This window comes from Myxocyprinus asiaticus, chromosome 50, assembly GCF_019703515.2.
Source record: "Myxocyprinus asiaticus isolate MX2 ecotype Aquarium Trade chromosome 50, UBuf_Myxa_2, whole genome shotgun sequence".
Classification (NCBI taxonomy): domain Eukaryota; kingdom Metazoa; phylum Chordata; class Actinopteri; order Cypriniformes; family Catostomidae; genus Myxocyprinus; species Myxocyprinus asiaticus.
The window spans coordinates 13,905,904-13,927,731 of record NC_059393.1 but is presented as its reverse complement, the minus strand read 5'-3'; the positions used below and the strand labels follow the sequence as shown (position 1 = coordinate 13,927,731).

The 21,828-nt window shown below is 39.2% G+C and overlaps 1 protein-coding gene across 1 annotated transcript in view; it reads right to left on the bottom strand.

Moving 5' to 3' along the window:
- The window catches only part of LOC127439304 (single-stranded DNA-binding protein 3-like), a 110,107-nt gene that overhangs the window by 12,707 nt on the left and 75,572 nt on the right, over nucleotides 1–21,828 (bottom strand). The window contains exon 5 of the mRNA XM_051695558.1: nucleotides 5,889–5,978. Within this exon, the coding sequence (XP_051551518.1) occupies nucleotides 5,889–5,978 (90 nt within the window). The remainder of the gene's footprint in view (nucleotides 1–5,888; nucleotides 5,979–21,828) is intronic.

Sequence of the window (21,828 nt, the reverse complement as noted above, 5' to 3'; positions counted from 1 at the left end):
TTGTCATAATATTTGTCACTCATAACGATAAATCCTACAAGACATACTGAACAGGATCTAGATTTCATCAAAAAAATAGCTTAAGTTGTCAAATTTTTTAACAATCTCAACATACTTGAAGGGATAGCTCACCCAAAAATTCAATGAAAGTGAATGGTGACTGGGTTGTCATTCTCCTTAACAGCTTTTTTCGTGTTCCATGTTAGACAGAAAGTCATGTTTGGAGCAAAACTTTTGGGGGAATTTTGGGGTGAACTACCCCTTTAATATACTGCTAAGCTTGTGTGACCCCAAATGGTACTTGGATCTCTGAAAGGATTCCAAGGCCGTTTTCCAAAACGCACTTTGGGAAGGGGACGCCCCTTGAAGGGTCATCCCAAACAGAAGTTAGAAAATAATTTTTTTATGAAGGGCCCTTTTACAAGTCTGTTAGCAAAGGATACATCCATACTGTAATGCCATGTTGCCTTCAGAGTGCCCACATCAACACCTCTGTCCTTCAGAGTGAGTAGGGCATAGGGATGATCACTTTCGATTGGAATTCGCCCCAAATTATGCAAACAAGGAAGTCACACTAAACCAAATCCTTTCATGTAGTTATTTCCTGTAGAAAAGTATGTTGTAATGGAGCGAGTTTTCAAAACACTCCATTTCGGTGGAGGAAAACGCTGGTCCATTGTGGATGACAGGCGTAAACGTAGTGAACTTAGTGCATTTTCAAACGAAAAAGTATTAGTGTGGACATAGCCTAATGGTGCACTGAAGTCATGTCGGAATTACTGTAATTGCGAGATTCCATCTTGTAAGTTGTAAAGTTGTGAACTCGGAATTCTAAGCTCCGACTTGACATCCGTGACGTGGCATTATAAGTAGGGCTGCCACGATTATGAAATTTGGCTTAATTGTCAAACAAATAATTGCAATTATGACGATTAATTGTCTATTTAAGGGCTTTCAGGATTAATTGTCATAAAAACTGTCATATTTCTTAAGGTGTGCTTTTTTCCCCTGCATGTGTGCTTCATACACCTTAAGAAGTCATTTTTCATATTTAACTTGAAATATATAAATAATAAAAAAGGGATTTTAAAAACTTATGAATAACATGAAAAATGTTTTAAATATAAAAATATTTCTAAATACTTAAAATATGTCTCTTTTTGGTCAGCTTTAGTTTTGGTCAATTTTACATTTACATTGTTGTATTATATTTTTTTATTAAAAATAATAGCAAGTCTCTGCTGACAGAGCACGCATCAGAGCGCTTGAGTAGCGTGTCACGCACTCTTCCGTACAAGAGCTGGTTGACATCCGTGGTGCGGCTCAGTGACGCTTGGACTCGGAGTTCAACTGAATGACACACAAACGCGCCGTTCATGGCATTTATACAGTATATTCGCTTAAAATGCCCTTATTTGGGCATTAAAATGTGATTGGAATTAGATGGCTAATAATCGTGGTTATCTCAAATATCAAACTGTGATAGACAGTTATTTAATAATCGCGACAGGCTTAGTTATGAGCGTTTGCCATAGAAACTAATAATTTCTCAGTCCGAGGGTGTTAACAGATCAGAGTTGTCATCTCGTAATTACAGTAATTCCGACACAACGTGAATGCAGCATAAAGGAATTTAATGATTCAAGTTCCGATTGGAATTCCATTTACCGGTTCCAGTTCTTTAAAAATTCTATGAACGTCTCTTTCAGTACAATAATGTTGAACACAAAAAATGCTATTTTTGGTTAGAAATTTTAATATATTATTTAATTGAAGTACAATTTATTTAATCTAAACTCTGAAGTGTGTATCTTAGCAATCAGTAAAGTCTCATGAGCCTGAAGTACTCATAACACAGTAACAGATCTCGGTTTATTTTACCTTGTGAGATCAAGACTGATTTGCAGGTCTTTTTGATTGACTCATTACAAAGAACCAGCTAATAAGAGTAATTTGTTCAAAAATAAGACTTGACTGGTTACATGTTGTATATCTGTGTTACATGTGCCAACACTAAATAGTGTTGCAGCATGCAGTGTCACTAAAATAGATGTAAGAATATTTTAGTATGGCGTTCCGTTCGCAGAGGTAGAAGAACGCTAACTCAAGAACTGTGAACGGAACCAAACGTCTCAAAAATCATACAGTTCCGGTATTTTTTTGTAACCAAATTCTGAACAAGAACTGGTTAGTCCAAACCATGGCTACTGTTACATTAACATAAAAAAACTAATTAGAAATATAAATCATATGGAAACTGACTTGGGTTAAAGCTGTCCATGGAGTCTACGTCAACAGGAATACAACACTGTACAGTGTTGGACACCTTTATGTCCCAAGACTCCTGTACCTCACAAGTCTGAGCAACATCCTCCAGTTCTTTTAACCTTGATGGAACTCTCACTCTCTGGAGTCTCTGCCAGTCTTTCTGTTCTCTACGAATTCAGTTGGCATTCAATGGGTTTTTGTGGAAGAACGGCTGATGAAATTCTCCCACCTTCTTCCCTCAAAACAAACCCATCCATTTCAGATGTTTCCAGCCAAACTTGAAATTCTCTTTTTTTTCTCACTCCTCGACTTTGCTCCCTCCCTACCTTGCTCTCTCACTTGTGTGTCCTCCCAAGAGGAGCTGGTGCGGTGGAGTTTCGCGTGAAAATCTTTGAACAAGTCGACCCATGCAATGGGGGTTATTGAAAATATAATAATAAAAATATTTGCAGATCCGGGCCAGACGCCAGCACACAAGCTTTGTGTTTCTCTCCCTAAACTCTCCTCCTCCTTTCTCTGCAGGAGGTGGCTGGGCGTCTGGGCCTGCAAGGTACAGATTAGGAGTGCCTAGAGGGAGGGGGGTGTACGGGAAGGTTTAGCCCTCTTCACCTCCATCCCTCTCTCGCAGGACCACACCTATCACACGGCAGCTACCGAGGTCACCTGTGCTAATTATCACCGCTGCATCTGTGCGCTGGAGACACAAACATATGCACAAGCAAGCGGGATTGGGTTCCACTACCACATTTTTTTTTTAGTCAACTGCCGCAACAGTGATCGCAGAATAGCTATAACGTACTGCTCACTTTGCTACGTTTTTTAAACCAAAACGTAATCATAGCAAACCATGAAAAAAAAAGGAATAAAAAGACAAAAGGAGGCATATGGAAACGATAAGGAAAGAACCAAACAATCGCCTATGTACAAATATTTCCTTTCTAACTCCGCACAGATCATAACCTGTTCCAACCGCAATCTCCACTTGTATTAAAAACAGATACAAATAGAGCAGCTCCCAATTATTAGCACAACTGTGTCCAGCAGCCGAAGCCGGCACGAGTAGGAGGGAGCGGTAGTTAGCTCTTGAGAGGTGTGAAAGTGTGATATAGTGGCCACTAGGATATATGCCAAGATATAATTGGTGTCACCAGACCACAGCAACTGCTTGCGGAGAAGCGGGGAGCGTACATGCAAGGGACGTGGGCCTGGAGGAGCCAGTCTTTTTGCAATTGTTGCCTCATTGCCAACCCTCTCTTCCTTCCTCTTCCATTCTTTCATTTTCTTTCCTCATTCTCTCCATGCCTCTCTTCTGCCATGCCCTGGGCTGCTACCATGAAGGAATTACTGCAGTGGAGCACAAAGTCCTCCCTCTTCCTCCCTTTCTTAGTTCTCTCTCTCTTTCTCTCGCTCTTATACACACAGGCGCTATTTATAGAACGCAATGTCACTCATGCAACAGTCAGATTGCTCCCTGCTCTGAACACAGCTCATGCAACATTAACACTCTCCTCCTCGACTCGGAGACCATGTCTCTGTTCTATGTGCCAATCTATGTGACGCTCTACCTGATGCATATTTCAGAGTCTGCTACTTTATGGGACGCTTTAACTGATGCTCTATGTGTCATTTTATCAGATGCTACATCTGATAATCCACTACATTCTGAGTCTATTATTTTATCTGCTACACTACCTGATCTTTTATCTGATGATCTGCAAGATCCTCTACTCTGATGCTCTATCTGCCGCCCTATCTGAAATTCTACTAAATGTTCCATCTAATCTGATGCTCTATCTGCTGCTCTACTAAATTATCTATCTGTTCTGTTACACTGCCATCCTATTTTAAGTTATACTAACGTTCTATCTGCTCGATCTGATGTTTTGTTATATGTTCATTCTAGTTTGATGCTCTATGTGCCGCTCTATCAGATGTTCTACTAACTGTTCTATCTGATTTGTTACTCTGCCACCCTACCCTATTTGAAATTATGCTTATGTTCCATCTACTATTCTGATGTTATACTACATGTTAATTCAAGTCTGATGCTCTATGTGCCACTCTATTTGATGTTCTACTAAATGTTCTATTTGCTCTATCAGATACTCTGTCTGCCACCCTATCTGAAATTCTATAAGATGTTCTGTCTAGTCTGATGCTCTCTGATCTTGTACTAAATGTTCCACCTACTCTGTTACTCTGCCACCCTATTTAAAATTCTAATGTTCCATCTACTCTGTCTGTTCTACTCTGTTCATTTTAGTCTGATGCACTATGTGCCGCTCTATAAATGTTCTATCTGCTCTATCAGATACTCTGTATGCCACACAATATGAAATTCTACTAGATGTTCTATCTACTTTATCTAATGTTCTACTTAATGTTCTAACTGCTCTGGTGCTCTGCCACCTATTTGAAATTCAACTAATGTTCTATCTACTCTATATGATGTTTGAGTATATGTTAATTCTAGTCTGATACTCTATGTGCCGCTCTATCTAATGTTCTACTGAATGTTCTATCTGCCACCATATCTGATGTTCAACTAGATTAAAGACTAAAATTCTACTAGATGTTCTATCTAGTCTGATGCTCTGTATGCTGTTCTACTAAATGTTTTATCTGCTCTATCAGATGATCTGTCTGCCACTCTATATGATGTTCTACTAGATCTTCTATCTAGTCTGATGCTCTATATGCCACTCTATCTGATGTTCTACTAAATGTTCTATCTTTTCTGTTACCTCTATCTGGTACCCTATCTTTAATTATACTAGACGTTCTATCTGCAGCTCTGATGTTCTACTAAATGTTCTGTCTACTCCATTAGATAATCTGTCTGCCACCCTATCTGCAATTCTACTAAATGTTCAATCTAATATTCTGTCCTAAGCAAGTTTGACAAAAGATGATTTATATAATTAACATTAAAAAATATTTAAAGAGCTGCATATAATAATACAAAGTGTGAATGCAGAGATGTTATTTGTAGGACATATTGTCAGTTTACAATAATGTGTTATAGATTTTATTTTTTAATCTTGACCCATCTGTCTTTCTTTCATTAAAACAGAAAATCATTATTTTTATACACTAGTGCAGCAAGTGGCCTATTGAATTTGAACCCAAGTTTATGCAAAAGTAATGTGTGACAGACAATTTAGCTGAATTTGTCTTTCAGTGTTTGTTTGTTTGTTTAGAAAGGTGACTAGCTTTCATCTGCCTATAATTAGCTCAATAAAGATCACTATAGCAGAGAAACTCCCAGTGGCACCTTGACTCTGGGGCGGGGGGGGGGTTATGCTCTACAGGCCTTTAGGATTAAAATGTCGAGGCTTTTGTACTGATCTGTGATCAGGGTCCACAACTCTCCGTTTGTGTCAGTGAGCATTGCTACTGTACTGAACTACTAATTTAGACACACAACATGGAAATGAATGGAAATACGGAGAGGGAGAGATATCGGGGAAGAAACATCTGGACGGGGATTAGAAGAACTAAAGGGGGTTAGAGAAAGGAGGGGAGGGGTAAGGGACAGAAAATGGTAAAAGCTTAACACACACGGTTTAAGGAGGAGGTTGAACAGGAAGGTGGGGGAGAAAAGAGAGAGCAGCTCATACTTGAAAGAAGCCGGGAGGCATGGGTCCACCTGGCATGCCGTCGTTGGGTGGCATGTTGCCCATCACAGGACTGGGAGCTGCCGCTGCGCTCTAAAAGAGAAACACACAGAACCTGGTCATAAAGTTTTGATTTTAAATATCAACTAAATAAATGAATAGGCATGAATAAACCTATAACAAAACATTCAGATACTTTCATTTTTCTTTGTCCAGATATTTGATACATCATTGACCAGTCAAGCAAACAAACAACAAGCATCTTTAACAAATGCCTTTAGAGCACAACGAAAAGACCAAGCGAAGTTCGGCGCAACAACTGAGTTAAAATACACACGGGTAGAAAGTCTTGTCATAGATTTGAGCAGTTGTTTAGGTTGAAAGCTGGGGCCCCTTCACCCCAGACAAAGCCAGACTCAGTCGTGTCTTTCCCATGCCAGTAAAGAAGGGGGAGACAGGGATTACACACGACCCAACGCCCCCTCCCCAGCCCTGTAATCAGATCCTTCTTTCCTTGGTGGAGGAGGGCAAATCGCCTCAGTGCAGCTGACCTTAACTGCCCAGACACTCTATTGACCCAGAGAGGGCAAAGGGCAGTGCCACATACTCCAACATACACATGGACATAGGTACACGAATTCTCTCTATCTTTAGCTCACACACAAAGACATATGTAGTAACAATTCCAGAACTTAAACCATGTATAAACACACTAGGATTGGGCACAACTACCCAAGTACTCAGAAGTGATGCAATGATCATGACAACAAAAAAATAGGAATGCTGAAGTCCAGTAGACTTCTGAACTATATGGAAAAGTTCCAAAACAGTGCTTAATTTTTAACTTTGTGATTTGTTATGATGGAATTTTGAGTGGCTTCTTGCTGCCCTGGTTAGAGAGGGATGTCAACTTGTGCATGCTCGCGCACACACACACACACACACACACACACACACACACACACACACCCTGGTGAGAAAGCGTCAGGAGCTGACCCCCTGCAGGTACAAAGACGAAGAGGCAAAACTCCCCCAGGACATCATTTCACCCCTAACATACACGCACTTTCATCAACATGTCTTGTTCAGTTACAAGATTTGTGATAACCAATGGCATTTGGCGTAAACATTATTCAAAAAAATCTCTTTTTGTGTTTATATGAGTTTAAAATTAGAGGTAGACCGATTGGTTTTACCAATTAATTGGTGCCGATAGTTGCTTTTTGGAACTATTGTTATCAGCAAAAATATCTGTGTTATAAATCAATAAAATGTTAACATAGCGTTATGCACCAAACCTTTATTTGATTTTTTCTGGTTATTTGGGGGATTTTGTTTGAACTGGGATTTTATTAATTTAGGACTCTTTGTCTGTGCCTGTCATAGTAAGGAAAGAAAAAGAAATGTTTTTGACATTCTTTAAATCAATTTCAAAAACTATCGGCCACTTAATTAGTTATCTGCCTTTGCTAACACCTTAGTTATCAGTATCGGCAAAATCCACTATCGGTTGACATCTATTTGAAATGTTATTAGAGATTGAGTAAATGATGAGTAAATTTAATCGTGGGTGAACTATTCCTTTAACACACTTCCACAAACAAATCACAAGAAAGGAAACCCCATAGATTTATATGTAACCTGTATACAAGGACGCACTACCACAGATGAGAAAAAACAAGGCCGGATGCTGGCGCTGGGCAGATAACAGGTGAGGTACGGCCAGTCCCAGTGTTTGCATGCAGTGGAACGATTGGCGAGTATGTTTGGTTAGGGGGAGGAAGGGGCTGAGTGACAGATCGGGCCGGTGAGATTTTGTTTACACAGTGGCTGGTGTAGGTTTAACCAGCACAATGGCTCCAGCTCTATTGTCACAGCATATGCACGTGTGGAAATACGTAAGGCGGGCAGAGGAGTACTTCCATTAAAACACAGACAAATAAACTATACAAATATCACTGGGCACAATGACCGGTGGCCAATCACTAAGAACGGATTGTTTTAGGAGTTATTGTTAGCACACGCACACACAGAGCAAGCCAGCGCGACTCTACTGCACTCAGGTAGAGCGGCAGAGGGCCCAATCGGCTTGTTGCCATGACAACACAGACCTTGGCTCTCCCGCTCTCTGGTGCCCATTAAAACCCTCAGGCCGTCAATCACTCGCCTGGCCGGGGAGCGAAAAAGAGAGAGCGCGAGAGAAACCGAGAGAGGAGAATGAAGACAGTTTAAAGGAGCCTGTGGCTTTTGATAGGCCTGGCTGTTTGTTACCGCTATCTCTTTCTCTCTCTCTCGACTGTTTATCCTACATTTCTTCCCTTAAAGCTGCACTACAGAACATTATTGGTGTTAAAAATGAACAAAATGCCATTTTTAGCTAATAATAATAAAAATAAAAAAATTATTAAAAACAAAATTTTCAAAACAATGTCCTTGCCGTACCTGAATTTACTACAGTAAGCCTAAGAAAATGTGCACATTTCTTGCCACGCAGTAGCAATGTTGCTTAACCATGATAAATACGATAATCCAAAATGTATACCGGTTGTCAAATTTGTACCGGTTTATTGTGTCTACCGGTATGTTGCCCACCCCTAACACCACCTATATCAATGGTGGCACTATTCTTTTACAGTTGATATCTAGTAAACCCTTAATTTTGAGTCCAAAAAATTAGAACTAGAATACTTTCAAATTGTATGTATCAGCTTGAAACAAATATAGAATCATGGTTTTAATTTGTTTATATATATTTATACATACATACACACACACACACACACACACACACACTACCGTTTTGAAACACTTAACCGAAATGTTTCTCATGATCTTAAAAATCTTTTGATCTGAAGGCTTATGCTTAAATGTTTGAAATTAGTTTTGTCGACAAAAATATAATTGTGCCACCAAATTAATTTATTTCATTATAAAACTAAAATGTAATAAAAAAATAAAAACATTTTTTTGAAATTGATGACTTGGACCAAATAATAAAGAAAAGCAGCCAATAAGTGCCCAACACAGATGGGAACTCCTTCAATACTGTTTAAAAAGCATCCCAGGGTGATACCTCAAGAAGTTGGTTGAGAAAATGTCAAGAGTACATGTCTGTAAATTCTAGGCAAAGGGTGAGTACTTTGAAGATGCTAAAATATAACACAGTTTTGATTTATTTTGGATTTTGTTTAGTCACAACATAATTCCCATAGTTCCATTTATGTTATTCCATAGTTTTGATGACTTTACTATTATTCTAAAATGTGAAAAAAAATGTATAATAAAGAATGGAGTAAGTGTTTATATATATTTATATAGGGGTCTCCCCATTTACAGCTTTTCGACAGAATCATTGGCCCCCACAGCTCATCTCCCTCTCTCTCCTCCTCTGTTCTTCATTTCCCAACATCCCCTGTTTCCAATAACTCTGTCAGTAGAGTTGACTCCATAAAGATTAGGCAGCCATAATCAGCAGTGCTGGCTGACAGATGTGCCTTTTAATCAATGGGGCATTGGAACTGCAATCTACACCATGCAACATGGGGAAGCCACTATGACGAGGGGTCTCTCTCTCTCTCTGTCTTTCCCCCTCAGTCTCTTTCCCTCCCATGGCGTCAACAGCTGTTGTATCAATCAGGTGAATTAATTACCAGTAAACAAATCTGCCGAGGAAACCCCTCATGTACACACCCCCACCCTACAAATACACACACTTGCACACACACTGTATTCCCACAACCAGCTAGCTTCCATAATCACAGTGGCCTACAATTATGCTTTCTCAAGGGTCTCACCAAAAGCCATGCAGAGATATAGGCATGTTTGTGTGTGTGTGTGTGTGTGTGTGTGTGTGTGTGTGTGTACAACCAGTAGAGAGAAATTTTTCTAAACTGCATAAGCGGTCTAATTGTGAAACACGAAAAAAAAATTGTCGTTGGATGGAAAGACATACAGGAAACTCGACAGCTAAGCTACACATTTAGTCAAAACTGTGTTATGAACAAAACAGTCTCAGACTACGATCGGTCCTGTGACTGTTTCAGTTTTGCTGTATTTACAGTGTTTTTCCTTTGTAGCGAATTATGTGTGGCTTCGCTGCTCCACCACCTGTTATGTGCATTATTAGTCACAAAACAGACCACATGAAAATAAAATTCCTACAGCACTGAACACCACTGACCCAAAAGCTAGCTCTAATTTAGTAGATGACAGAGCTACTGGGTGCAATTTTTGTGGCCATGCAAAGTCATACTCTGAATTCTCTGTGATACTTGAGTTGCAGAAATGGAAAAAGTCATTCTATTGGTTTTGCTTTGGCTACTTCAGTATTTTGTTTCTGATAACTAGATAAGTAAAGTTAGTCTAGATATACTTTGATGTTGGCTTGATAAAGCCTTGCCTAAAATTTATAATACAGTCTTGGCCCACTGAAACATTACATCAATATAAGTTTAAGAGATTTTTCAGATTTTTGATTGTCTGCTGTGCGAAATCCGTAAGTCCGATCAGTCAGATATATTCCAGAACAATCTGAAGGTCTGTGCCAAGTTTGGTGAATGTAGCATGAAAGCTCTAGGAGTCTGTACTAGAAAATGTGTTCTTGGTTTTTCGGGATTTTGAACAAAACCAAGTTAGTAGAATAAAAGTATGTTGGCATTGTAAAGCCAACATCATAACGACCAATGCCAAACTTGAAAAGAGGAGTTTACAAGGTGCACTTCATGGCAGCATCAATCAGTTAGCAATATTTAGCAAAATGATAAAGTTTTAAACTATGCCAAAGAAGTATACCAATCAATATCAACTTAATAATTCTGAAATATGGCACAGGTTAACACAAAGAGGATACATTTTAATTAAAATTAATTGAGACTTGACACCAGTAGTCCAGCATTGAGCTACAACATGTTCCATGCGCTGTTGGGCTAGACCATGCTCACCACCTCATTGGCCGCGTCAGGTGTCTCTCTATTTTTCCCAGAGATGCCACACACAAATGCACACACATATACTTGCACTATGTACCCTATGTGCTATAATTACAGAAGTATGCGCTGTAACATTCATATACCACACAAATCTGATGGGAGTGACTCCAATAAATGTTAAATTCTGAGCTTTGACACAAGCTTTTATCCATGCATCCACATTGAAAACCAACATAAACCAACATCATGCCTTCTTTTAAAATCATGCAAATGTTAGAGTTGACAACCTAAGACCCTTAACAAGTTGCATCAGGCATTATGAGGTGAGATGTTTTAGTCAAAGTATACCCAAGGACTGAAGATTAAATGGACCATTGAAGAAAGCAAACAGATTTCCAAGTATTTGAATTAGCTTTTCTGACAAAGGCTACATATATTTCATTTTATGGGAAAGACCTCCCATGTGACTTCTTTATAATGACAAGCTTTAGCCAACCCCTTTTCTTCTAACTAGATTTTATTTTTTAATCAAGATAGGGGCAAAAGAACTAACCAAGAGACAATAAGTGTATGAGGGAGAAATGGGGGTGTATAGTGTATATTTTTAAAAATGTTCAATAAAACATCCTCAACTACAAAAATCAAATGATGGTTATTTTCAAGACTGGGATTAACATCCATTTGAGACCAACTTGAGGCCAATTAGTAGACTAAATGCAGACACTTTTAAAAAGGTCTAAAAGTGAGGGATTCATAGTAAGATGTAAGTAAGATGGGAAGGGTGGGTTAGGATTGACATAGTGAGGTTTGAAGCCAGTGCTGCCATCCTATTTCCGATGTGAAACATAATGTGGTCTTATTACAATCCATACATAGCAAGAATGGTTAGCGTGAAGGGAGTTCAAATTGGGGCCATTGATGCTGTCTGCTGAACATGGGAGTTTCCATGCCTCACTCCCTTTCTCTCTCTTTGCTTTCCTTTCTCTTAAGTACTGTACATCCTCTAAGCAGGCAGAAATCATTCCTCTTTGGAAAGGGTATCTGGAGTTCCCACTTCTGGGTTAAGGAGCTTAGCGTACTATAGTTAACATTCACAAAGACTGAACGCTGGGAAAGTGTAAGAAAACCTAGTGGGCTGTCGGTACCCAAGAGAGGCTGGAAGCACCACGAGAAGAGGGCCTAGTTTCTGACAGAGACAGGGGCTTGGTGAGGGGGAAACACATTCTACATTTCTTAGACAATGAAGGGTCTGTGGCACTGGACCTCTGCGCTTGGGGCACCATCATAAAAAAGAAACACGGAAAGTGAAAAAACTACGAGCAGGTTGAACTCCTTGAGGCGCTTTGGTATGAAAACTGATAAAAACAAGCAAAAAAGAATGAAGTTGTTCCAGTGGAAATAACCTAGTTAAACAAAACACCAAGTCTGGGTGAAGAAAACTGTTTTCAAATTCAGAAAAAGCAGACATCAACAAGAGGTCCCACCCCAAACAAGTCTCTCATTCGACCTCCGCTTCAAGCTCAGTTTTTCAAATTTCAGCCTGGTAAAAGTGGTTTTAGGTTCGCCTCAGATGTCCAAATCCACAATCCCTTCATGTAGATCATGAGTGAAACCACTAAAACTGAGTCAGCCAACTCTTAACCAGCTGCGGCTAACAGTGGTCAGCCCACCCAACGGCCAAATCCATCTCCCATCTACAACCACTCAATGGCGAGTTCTTCACTTCCACAGGAAGTTATTACACTGTCAATAGGTGCGGTAACATTAATGCTAATCTAGCACCATATTTGTACAAAACTGGTCCTGTTAAGCAAACAATTAACTTCATATATTACAGGCACCAGAAGTCTCACAATCACAGCTGCTGGAGAAGTAGGGGCAGTCAAGAGATTCAGAATGCATTTTACCTGTCTCCTAACAGCAGCGTACAGCAGCGTGCATGTCATGCTAACCTGTGCTAGCATTCCCATCAATAAGTAAATAGGCTGACAGAAATATCTCTACCCAGCCTAATGGTCCAGCACAGACTAGGCAGTCTTTATCTTTTTTTTTTTTCACTAGGAGAACCAAAAAATGAAGGCATGTTTCTTTATTACGATATTAAGTGGTCTCATCACTCAGTTTGTATGAGAGGAACTACAATACATGCCCAAAATCAGCAGAATTAACATATATTTTTTTGTTGGAGGTCATTTTAATTGCATTAGGTGTGTGGGAAGTATTGATGGTATTCAACTACACTTGATTTATAATGTGATTAGAGTGACATTAGAAACCAAATATTTGGTGTCAAAGTGTTCATCATTGAATGGTGATAAATGGTGTGGGTTTGATTAGAGGTGTGAATCTTCACTGACCTCACGATTCAATTATGATTAAAAGGGTAACGATTCGATTAGAAAACAATTCTCGATGCATCACGATGCATCTTTTCCTCCAATTTCTTTTCTTTTTTTTCCAGTTTCTTCAAAATTTCTTTTTTACTCTATTTTTTCCCTTTCAGTTTTTTATTTAACAGCTGTTTTAAAAAACCAGAACGAGTCACATTACATAAACTGGCCTTTTACATTCAGAATGAGCAGTGAACAAAACATGGAATATCCACAAGATTAAATAAACGGTTCAATAGTTTAGAAGAGTATCACAATTTTTCAGTTTCTTTCTTTAGAACCTTATAAAATCTCTTAAAAGCACAAGAAAAAAAATATTGGTTCTCCATCAAAACACACTGAATACTATTACTTCAACTGTTTATATTAATCTTTTTTTAAAGCACTGTAAATTATTTAATAGTATTTAATTATTATTTAAAATTAATCTATGCCATGCCTTAATTTAATTTTTAACTATAACCACACAACTGGAAGTTGCTGGTTGAGGATGAAAGATATATCTGCTTTAATGAGAGTGCAGCCGTTAGCTTCTCCTCTCCTCACCTGCACAGGTGATAGTAAAGTGATTTACATAGTGCAGTTGATGCTACAGAAATGTATCAAGCATCTCGTATGCACTGTTCCATCTGTTTTCTCTGTGAGAAGAAGATTGCACGACCCCGTCGGAAACGCTACGATGGATTTCAAACCCATATAATCAGGTTTGTGAACTGTTCTGACAAGTGAGTGACCGGCAATAAGCAAAAGCCAATGAAACGGAGAGCGCGCAAGAGTAGAGAAAGGCATCAGGAAAAAGAGAAAAAAAGAATTAAATGAAAACATCACCCACGTCTCACGAACCACTGACTCTGCTGTATTTACCCTATTGTGTGCAAATCAGTGCAATAACGGGTGCGAGCTTGTGTTTTATGTTGTTTGTTGACAAGTTATCACGAATAAACTCTCCCGTTGCTATGTGTGTGGGTTTGTGAAAGAACTTCAGGATCATAGCTTCATTTGGGCACAATTGGTCATGTGTTTGAAACACCTAGTCTGCAAACAGTCGTGTTTGTGCGCCTGACTTTATTATATGCGCTTAAAGCATGTCTTTGTTTCTATATCTGTCGTGGGCGCACGCCACTGCACTGCCGCAGTTTAAACTGAACTCAGAATCGATTCTGATTCTTTTGCAAATCGATTCAGAATCATTTGAGAAAGAATAACGATGCATCACTGAAACTATTTTTTCCCCTACCCCTAGGTTTAATGCTGATTTCAAACAGTAAGGGGCATTAAGACCCTGGGGACAACAAGAGGACACGTGTCCAGCTAACTCCCAGCACACAGTGTCTGTCTCTCTCGATAAAGCGTTTTCTCTCTTTCGCATTCTGTCTTTATAATTCTACATGTGAACAAGATCAAACCACAAAGTCCCAGAGGGAAAAATGGAGTTGTCTGCTCCCACACCCTCCCTCTCTCTCTATAGGTCTCGCTTTGGAGAAGAACAAGCAATGGAGAGAGAGGAGAAGAACATACTTACATTTTTGGTGAACTGGGACTATATAGGGGTCTACATATAAGTATTTGGGGAGGTGGCAGGAGGTTGAACGAAGAATGGAGGGGAATTAAGTACAAAGGGGGAGGTGAAAAGCATTACCCTACTTTGGCCCACCATTGTTCATCTGAAGAGCGACCTAGAGATCAGGGGTGGCATGGACTGGCTGACTGCACGCTGTGTCCATCACCGAGCCAGCAGACAGAGCAGGCATCTCACACCCCTATTCCTGGCACCCTCTGGCCTACACCTGACTTTTCAGACACCCTCCACTAGTCCTTTCCAATCCATTTGCCCCAGCATCCTGGCCTATCTCAGTCCAGGGCTATGTGCAGATCCCCCAATGCATTCACTCTGTATCATATAACACAGCAAAAAAACAAAAACAAAAAAAACTTGGTGCCAGCTAAAATAAGGTCTCCTGCAGGGGCTATGTCAAGAAGAAGTCCACTAACCCCTTGATGTCCACAAGACTTAAATCATGAAGTAAAACTAATACAATGCAAATTCTGGATATTACATCTTGTCCCGCTGCAAAAAAAACAATTTAGACCAGCTTGAATACCCATGCTGGACTGGTTTATGCTGACATACCTGGTGGATCAGCACAGACATGCTATTCACCAGAAAAACTGTTCGACATGCATGGTCTGTCTGGTGAAGTGGGTTGACCTAGGAAGGCCTGCTAGTTAAGCTTAAGAAACCTGGTAGGTACACCAGCATCCCACACAGACAAAAAAATAACATGGTGACCTAGTCTTCTGAGTAGTGTATAACTCAATTTGCCTTCTGCAGCACACTTCATCCATAGGTGCATTTGCATTAAGTCTTGTTTCTTACTTATTACAGCTCTTGACTCCCCCCCACATAGGGCCATCCAACATGTTAATTGCAAGGCAAACAATCCAAAAGCCCACATTAACCTCCAAGAAGTCTCCCATGAGTGGAGGTTAGTTAAGCTCTTTTAAAAAATCTCAACGACACTGGACAAGTACCAGTTTGAAGCTAATCCCATTGGAGGAGGGACCGCTTCCCTCTAAATTTGCACAGCAGGGGAGGGCTGATGAAAGTACCAGTGATATGAGCCACATCAAAGAAGGTGCGGAGTGAAACAAGAGCTACCGCTTTGCAGGGGTGTAAAAGAATGAATTACAAATACTCACACTCCTGTAATTAAGTCGTATATCTCAGGAATTGTAATAAATCGTTTTAAAATTTGATACTTTTACTTGAGTGCATTTTAAGGGCAGTTTCTGTACTTCTACTATGCTATTTTCCCACCGTCTGTGTTCGCTACTTCCCTGTTTTGATTGTATTTTTATCCATCAACGTGATTGGCTAGGGAGAGTCTCGTGACTCCCATCAAAACACATGTAGAAAACTTGAAGGTGGAGTGGCGCCAACTGCTATCATGATCCCGTTGTATAAAGGTACCTCAGTTTGTTACTGGGAGACAGCAGATGTCCTAACCCCACCTCCACCCTAATCCTAACCATATGGAGCCTGTAAGGCAGAGAAGCCTGCCGGGAACAACTCATGGCACCTTTCACCCATCATGCTATCATGATGAATGTGGAGGATGCCTCAAGCAACACTTCTACACCAGAACATCCACGGCCAAAACTAAAAGGGCGTTTCACAATGAAGAAGGCCAATTGCTTGATCGTGTCATGTGACTTTAGCTTGCTCAAGCCAGTCGAGATATCAGCATTAATGCTACGTTTAATTTGACGAAGCATATTGAGGTAAATTTCATATTTCTGCTTACTAGATTTTCTGTGTCTATACCGCCTGTAAATTAGCTAGCTATCACTGAGATTATTGGGCTGCTGTGAGAGGTTTATCCAATGTTAGCTAGGTTATAAGGCTGGGTAATAAAACAATCTCGATATTTGTCGGGGGAAAAATCCTCAATATCGATGATACACTTTTGAGCAATTTTCTATATTTAGCCTACATCTAGACCAGGGGTGCTCATTACATCGATGCTTCTGTAGCTGTGTGCCGTTTGAATGACAGGCGGCCTTGTGTGTGTGTGTGTGTGTGTGTGTGTGTGTGTGTGTGTGTGTGTGTGTGTGTGTGTGTGTGTGTGTGTAGGAGCTTTACATGCACGTGTGTTCAGAGAGTGCTAACGCTTAAACAGTCAAATACACTTCATAATTCCTCCAAAATGCCCGTCTTGGCGAGGTATTAATGTAAACAGTCAGTTATGTCTTAAGTAAACATAAATAGAGGGACAAAAAGCAGATTTGTATCAAAATGTCAGACTTGAAGCGTACATGTAACCGAATAGACCACTGTCTAGTGTGTCTTTAAAAGGCTATTAATCAACCAACAATAAGCTGAATAACTTTAGTACCTTTAGAGGAATTAATGTAATATAATAAAACGGTGACGTTTTAATAATAATTTTTTTAGAATATTGTTATTTTTTTAATAATACCGACCCTTGATGTAGACAGTGTGTTAATTTGAAAATAAATTACCAGGGAAGTTATGCTCAGCCTAACTATTCAACTATTTTTAGTCTTAAAGGAATAGTTCACCCAAAAATTAAAGTTCTCTTATCATGTACTCAACCTCATGCCATCACATATGTGTATGACTCTTTCAGCAGGAGAACACAACCAAAGATTTTTAGAAGAATATATCGGCACTATAGGTCCATACAATGAAAGTGAATGGTGATCAGACCTTTGTAGCTCCAAAAATCACATAAAGGAAACATAGAAGTTATCCATAAGACTCCAGTGTTTAAATTAATATCTGTCAGAAGCTATATAAAAGGTGTGGGTGAGAAACAGAACAATATTTAAGTCCTTTTTATACTGTAAATCTCCACTTTAACTTTCACTTCCAGATGTGAAAGTTAAACTAAACAGGCACCACATGTGACTTTTAGATGTGAAATCTTAAAAGATGAAAAACGATTAAAATTTTGATCTGTTTCTCACCCAAACCTATTATATCACTTCTGAAGATATGGATTTAAACACTGGAGTCTCATGGATTAATTCAGTTTCCTTTATGTGATTTTTGGAGCTATAAAGATCTGATCACCATTCACTAGCATTGTATGGACCTACAGAGCTGAGATATTCTTCTAAAAAAATTTGTGTTCTGCAGAAGAAAGGTAGTCATGCACATCTGGGATGGCATGAGGGTGAGTAAATGATGAGTGAATTTTCATTTTTGGGTGATCTATCTCTTTAAAAGATACAAGAATGAATGTGGAACATTGCATCTCCAAAGTAGTGGTCAACCAGTATGGGTTTTTTAATGGCCGATGCAATATACAGAGAGCAGGGTGGCCGACAGGCCCATACAATGCCGATATATCACATATATAATGTTTGTAAATAACAAACATTAAGTTGCTAAAAAATATAAACTCTTATTTAGCACTATATTTACTCAACTTCACACAAAACTAAAACATTATATTGTATTTTAAATGGTAGATAGCAGTTTCTTCAGATTTCTGTTTAGTCATCAAATTTTAGTAATTTATTTGCACATAAATAAATAGTTAATACACCAACTCACCACAATTGTACAGAGCAGTTATCCGAGTTACCGTAGACTTTGTCAGTTCAAACCAGTCTGGTCATTCTCTGTTGACCTCTCTCATCAACAAGACATTTCCATCCACAGAACTGCTGCTCACTGGATGTTTTTTGTTTTTGGCACCAATCGTGGTAAATTCTAGAGACTGTTGTGCTTGAAAATCCCAGGAGATCAGCTGTTACAGAAATATTCAAACCAGTAACCCCCCCCCCCCCCCCGTACAAAAATACTTTGCCCACCCCTGCTCTATACCCCCTCTATTGTGCCGGACGTGACATTCCAGCTGCCAAGTGACAGTCTTTTTATGTTTTTTTAGTTGTTTTTGCATTCTTTGCATTGTTTTGAAAATTGTTTTATGTGTAACAATAACTCGCTCTGTTGGCATTAAAGGAAATTTAGACCCTCCACATAAACTGATTTTAATGTAATTGTTTCATACATTACAATTTAAAATGGTGATCAGTGTATTGAAAATAACTTTGATCTTTTAATCTCTGTAATCATGTCTCCCTTTTATTTTTTGGAATCACATTCATGTAGTGTTTATCATAGATCAGTGATGCATTTTAAAAGTTAGCAGTCAAATTCAATGTCATAAAAGGGAATGTGAATTACGGTACGTATGCTACATTTTTAAAATTGCTGCATATGGAATTTATTATGAGGTGGCATAGCTTTCGCAATCCAATACTCAATACTCACTACTCATGAGTACTTTTAAATTAGCTACTCTTAACTCTTACTCGAGTAGTTTTTAGGACAGATACTTTTACTCACAATAGATTTTTTGATAAGTAACTGTATTTTTACTCGAGTATGATTTTTCAGTACTCTTTCCACCCCTGCCGCTTTGTTTGACCACTATTCTGTTAATGACTGTTTGCAAGCTGGATAGATTTGTCAGTGGAACAATATGGTTTCATTCATTGTGTTGAAATGGCCCTTGTATTTATTCAATTCCCTTGGCATTCTTTGAGTGCGGTAATGCTACAAAACAAGCATTTCATGGCAGTTCATGGACACTTTTGAGTAGATTGGAAGGGTAACATACCATTGAAAAGGATGTAAAAGTCGTAATTAGTAGGCTGGGATTGGGCCGTCATTAGTCATTTTGCATCATTTGGTAAATTAAAAACGATCAAAACTGGATGTTTGACTGGAACCAATGTATATTAAGTGATAGACTGAGCTGTCCAACAAAGTCTCCGAATCGAGCCGATTCATTTTCATATTTACTAAACTCACAAGAAATAGTGGGTTTCAACCATTTAAAAATTTAGCAATTTTTGCTAGCTGAGCCGAACATTTCCTCTCCAATCAAGATCCAACAGTTCTTCTTACTGGTACTCTGGGAATATGCAGTCACATATGCAATATTACTTGACAGATGGAAACAAATTAGTAACAAAGTAGCATTAACATCCCTTTGCTTGCTCACCCACAGTCCACTGTCACCCCCACTTACCCACCCTTGATTTCTGGCAAAAGTCTAGGGTTGGTCTGGACTCCTGGGCCAATGATGTCCTCAGAATATAAACTGCTCCCTTCCGCACTCTTCAGTCCCCTTGCCCCCCACCCTTTCAGCCTTACTGTATCATAAGCTTGCAGAAAAGTGCAGAAAAAAATCCTTTGGTGGGTCGGCCAGATTAAACTGCCACTGTAATCCGCTTGGCTTTCACCTCCTTGTCCTCAACCACGAGAGGGAGAGATGAAGAGAGAGTGAGAGCAACAAGGAAAAGGACTGTTAGGTAATAAAAAAACAAGGTCAAAGGGAGCATTAGAAAATAAACACCATGAGTGAAGTAAAAAAATTTAAGCCAATACGCATGAAAAGAGACACCGAGAGTAACTTAAAAAGCTAATGGGAAAATGTACTGAAGGGAATAGGAAAACAAGCTAATGTGAAACTTAGAAATAGATTTTGCATGAAGGAAAGAAGGCAGAAAGGAAGGAAGGAATAGAGGAAGGAAGGAATAATCTATATTGATGCACCCTTCCAGAGGTACATCACTTCACCAGAACACAAATATCAACCAAGGGGCTATAAACTCAAAACACATGTGATAAAGATATCATGGGTAAAGACCTGTGTGGGTTTATGAAAGTGTGTTTAAGTGTTACTGGAGAAACAGAGTTGGACATAATAGCCAGGCCCACACGGAATCTGCGCATGAATCCCAGAACTGGAATACCCATCATTCATAAAGTTCGGCACATCCCTCATCCCTTGCATGGTTGCTTTTTTTTTTTGGATAATTTGATAATACATTTAGCTACCAATAAGTGTGTAGTGGTCTCAGCTCAGTGTAACACATTTGATCATGCTTAAATCTGAGGAATGCATCAGAATTCCAAAGTTTCCCTAAAACAATCAGTGCAGAAAATGTCTGGAGATTATGTCAGGGCCTGGTTCACTTAAACTAGAGATGTGCAAAACTATGTTTTTCAAAATCGATTGCTCAGTTTGTTGCCTAGTTAAGAACTAATCATTCTTAAGGAAGCCCTGTATAAACAGCCAAGTTTTAGGTTCACCTTACTCGATTCAGATGTACATGATTAGGGGGCGATTACGTAAGACATGTTCTGGCATTCAAAAACAGCTAGAGGGAGCGTACTGCAATGGAACATAATGTAGGGGTCTCAAGACACCTTTTTAAATGCTGGATTATTCTTATTAGGGATGCAATGATACCTCTTTCTCTCTACTGATCCGATTCCAATACCTGAACTCTAGGTATCGGCCGATACCAATACCATTTTTTTCCCTTTATCAGTTTATATGACTATCTATACCTCACTGTGTGGAACTAATTGGGGGTACTCGTATATATGAGAAAGAAAAAAAAACACATCTACACATTATTTCAATTTAATAGTGTAGCTTATTAAGAAAAACTTAATTGTTAACTAGTCTACTGGATAATGCACCAGCAAAATTAGCCTAACAATAATTCCTTTGAAAGTCTACAGTAGAAAAGAAGCTAGCTATCTTCGCCTAGTACACAGTATGCTTCTTGTTCATAATTTGGTGAAATGCTCCTCCGGTGCCGTTCTCGATGGATGTTATAGGCAAACTGAACTACTGAGCATCTACATCTGAGATGTTGATCGTGTATAGCACATACATATTGTGCGCTGCTCTGAGAGGTGAAAATAGGAGCCCATCACATGCGCAGCCTTTTGTGATTCACTATGCTATTGTTGGTCTTCAAGAGACTTTTTCAATAAGAAATGCTTTTACTGTTCCTTTATGTCATTTTTGGAGCTTGACAGTAACGACCGTGACTAACACACAATATCGCATTTGGATTGGGCTCTTCAGTCCAATACCTGATCTGGTTAAAATCATTGGTATAAGAGCCGATACCGATCCAGGTATCATATCAGTGCATCCCTAATTTTTAGCTTGACACACCATCTTAAAAACAACAACAACGCTCATAGTGGGACACAAAGAAAAAAAACAGGACGAGCCAAATATCTCCATCTAAACAAAGAAACTAAAACATAAGCCTAAACGG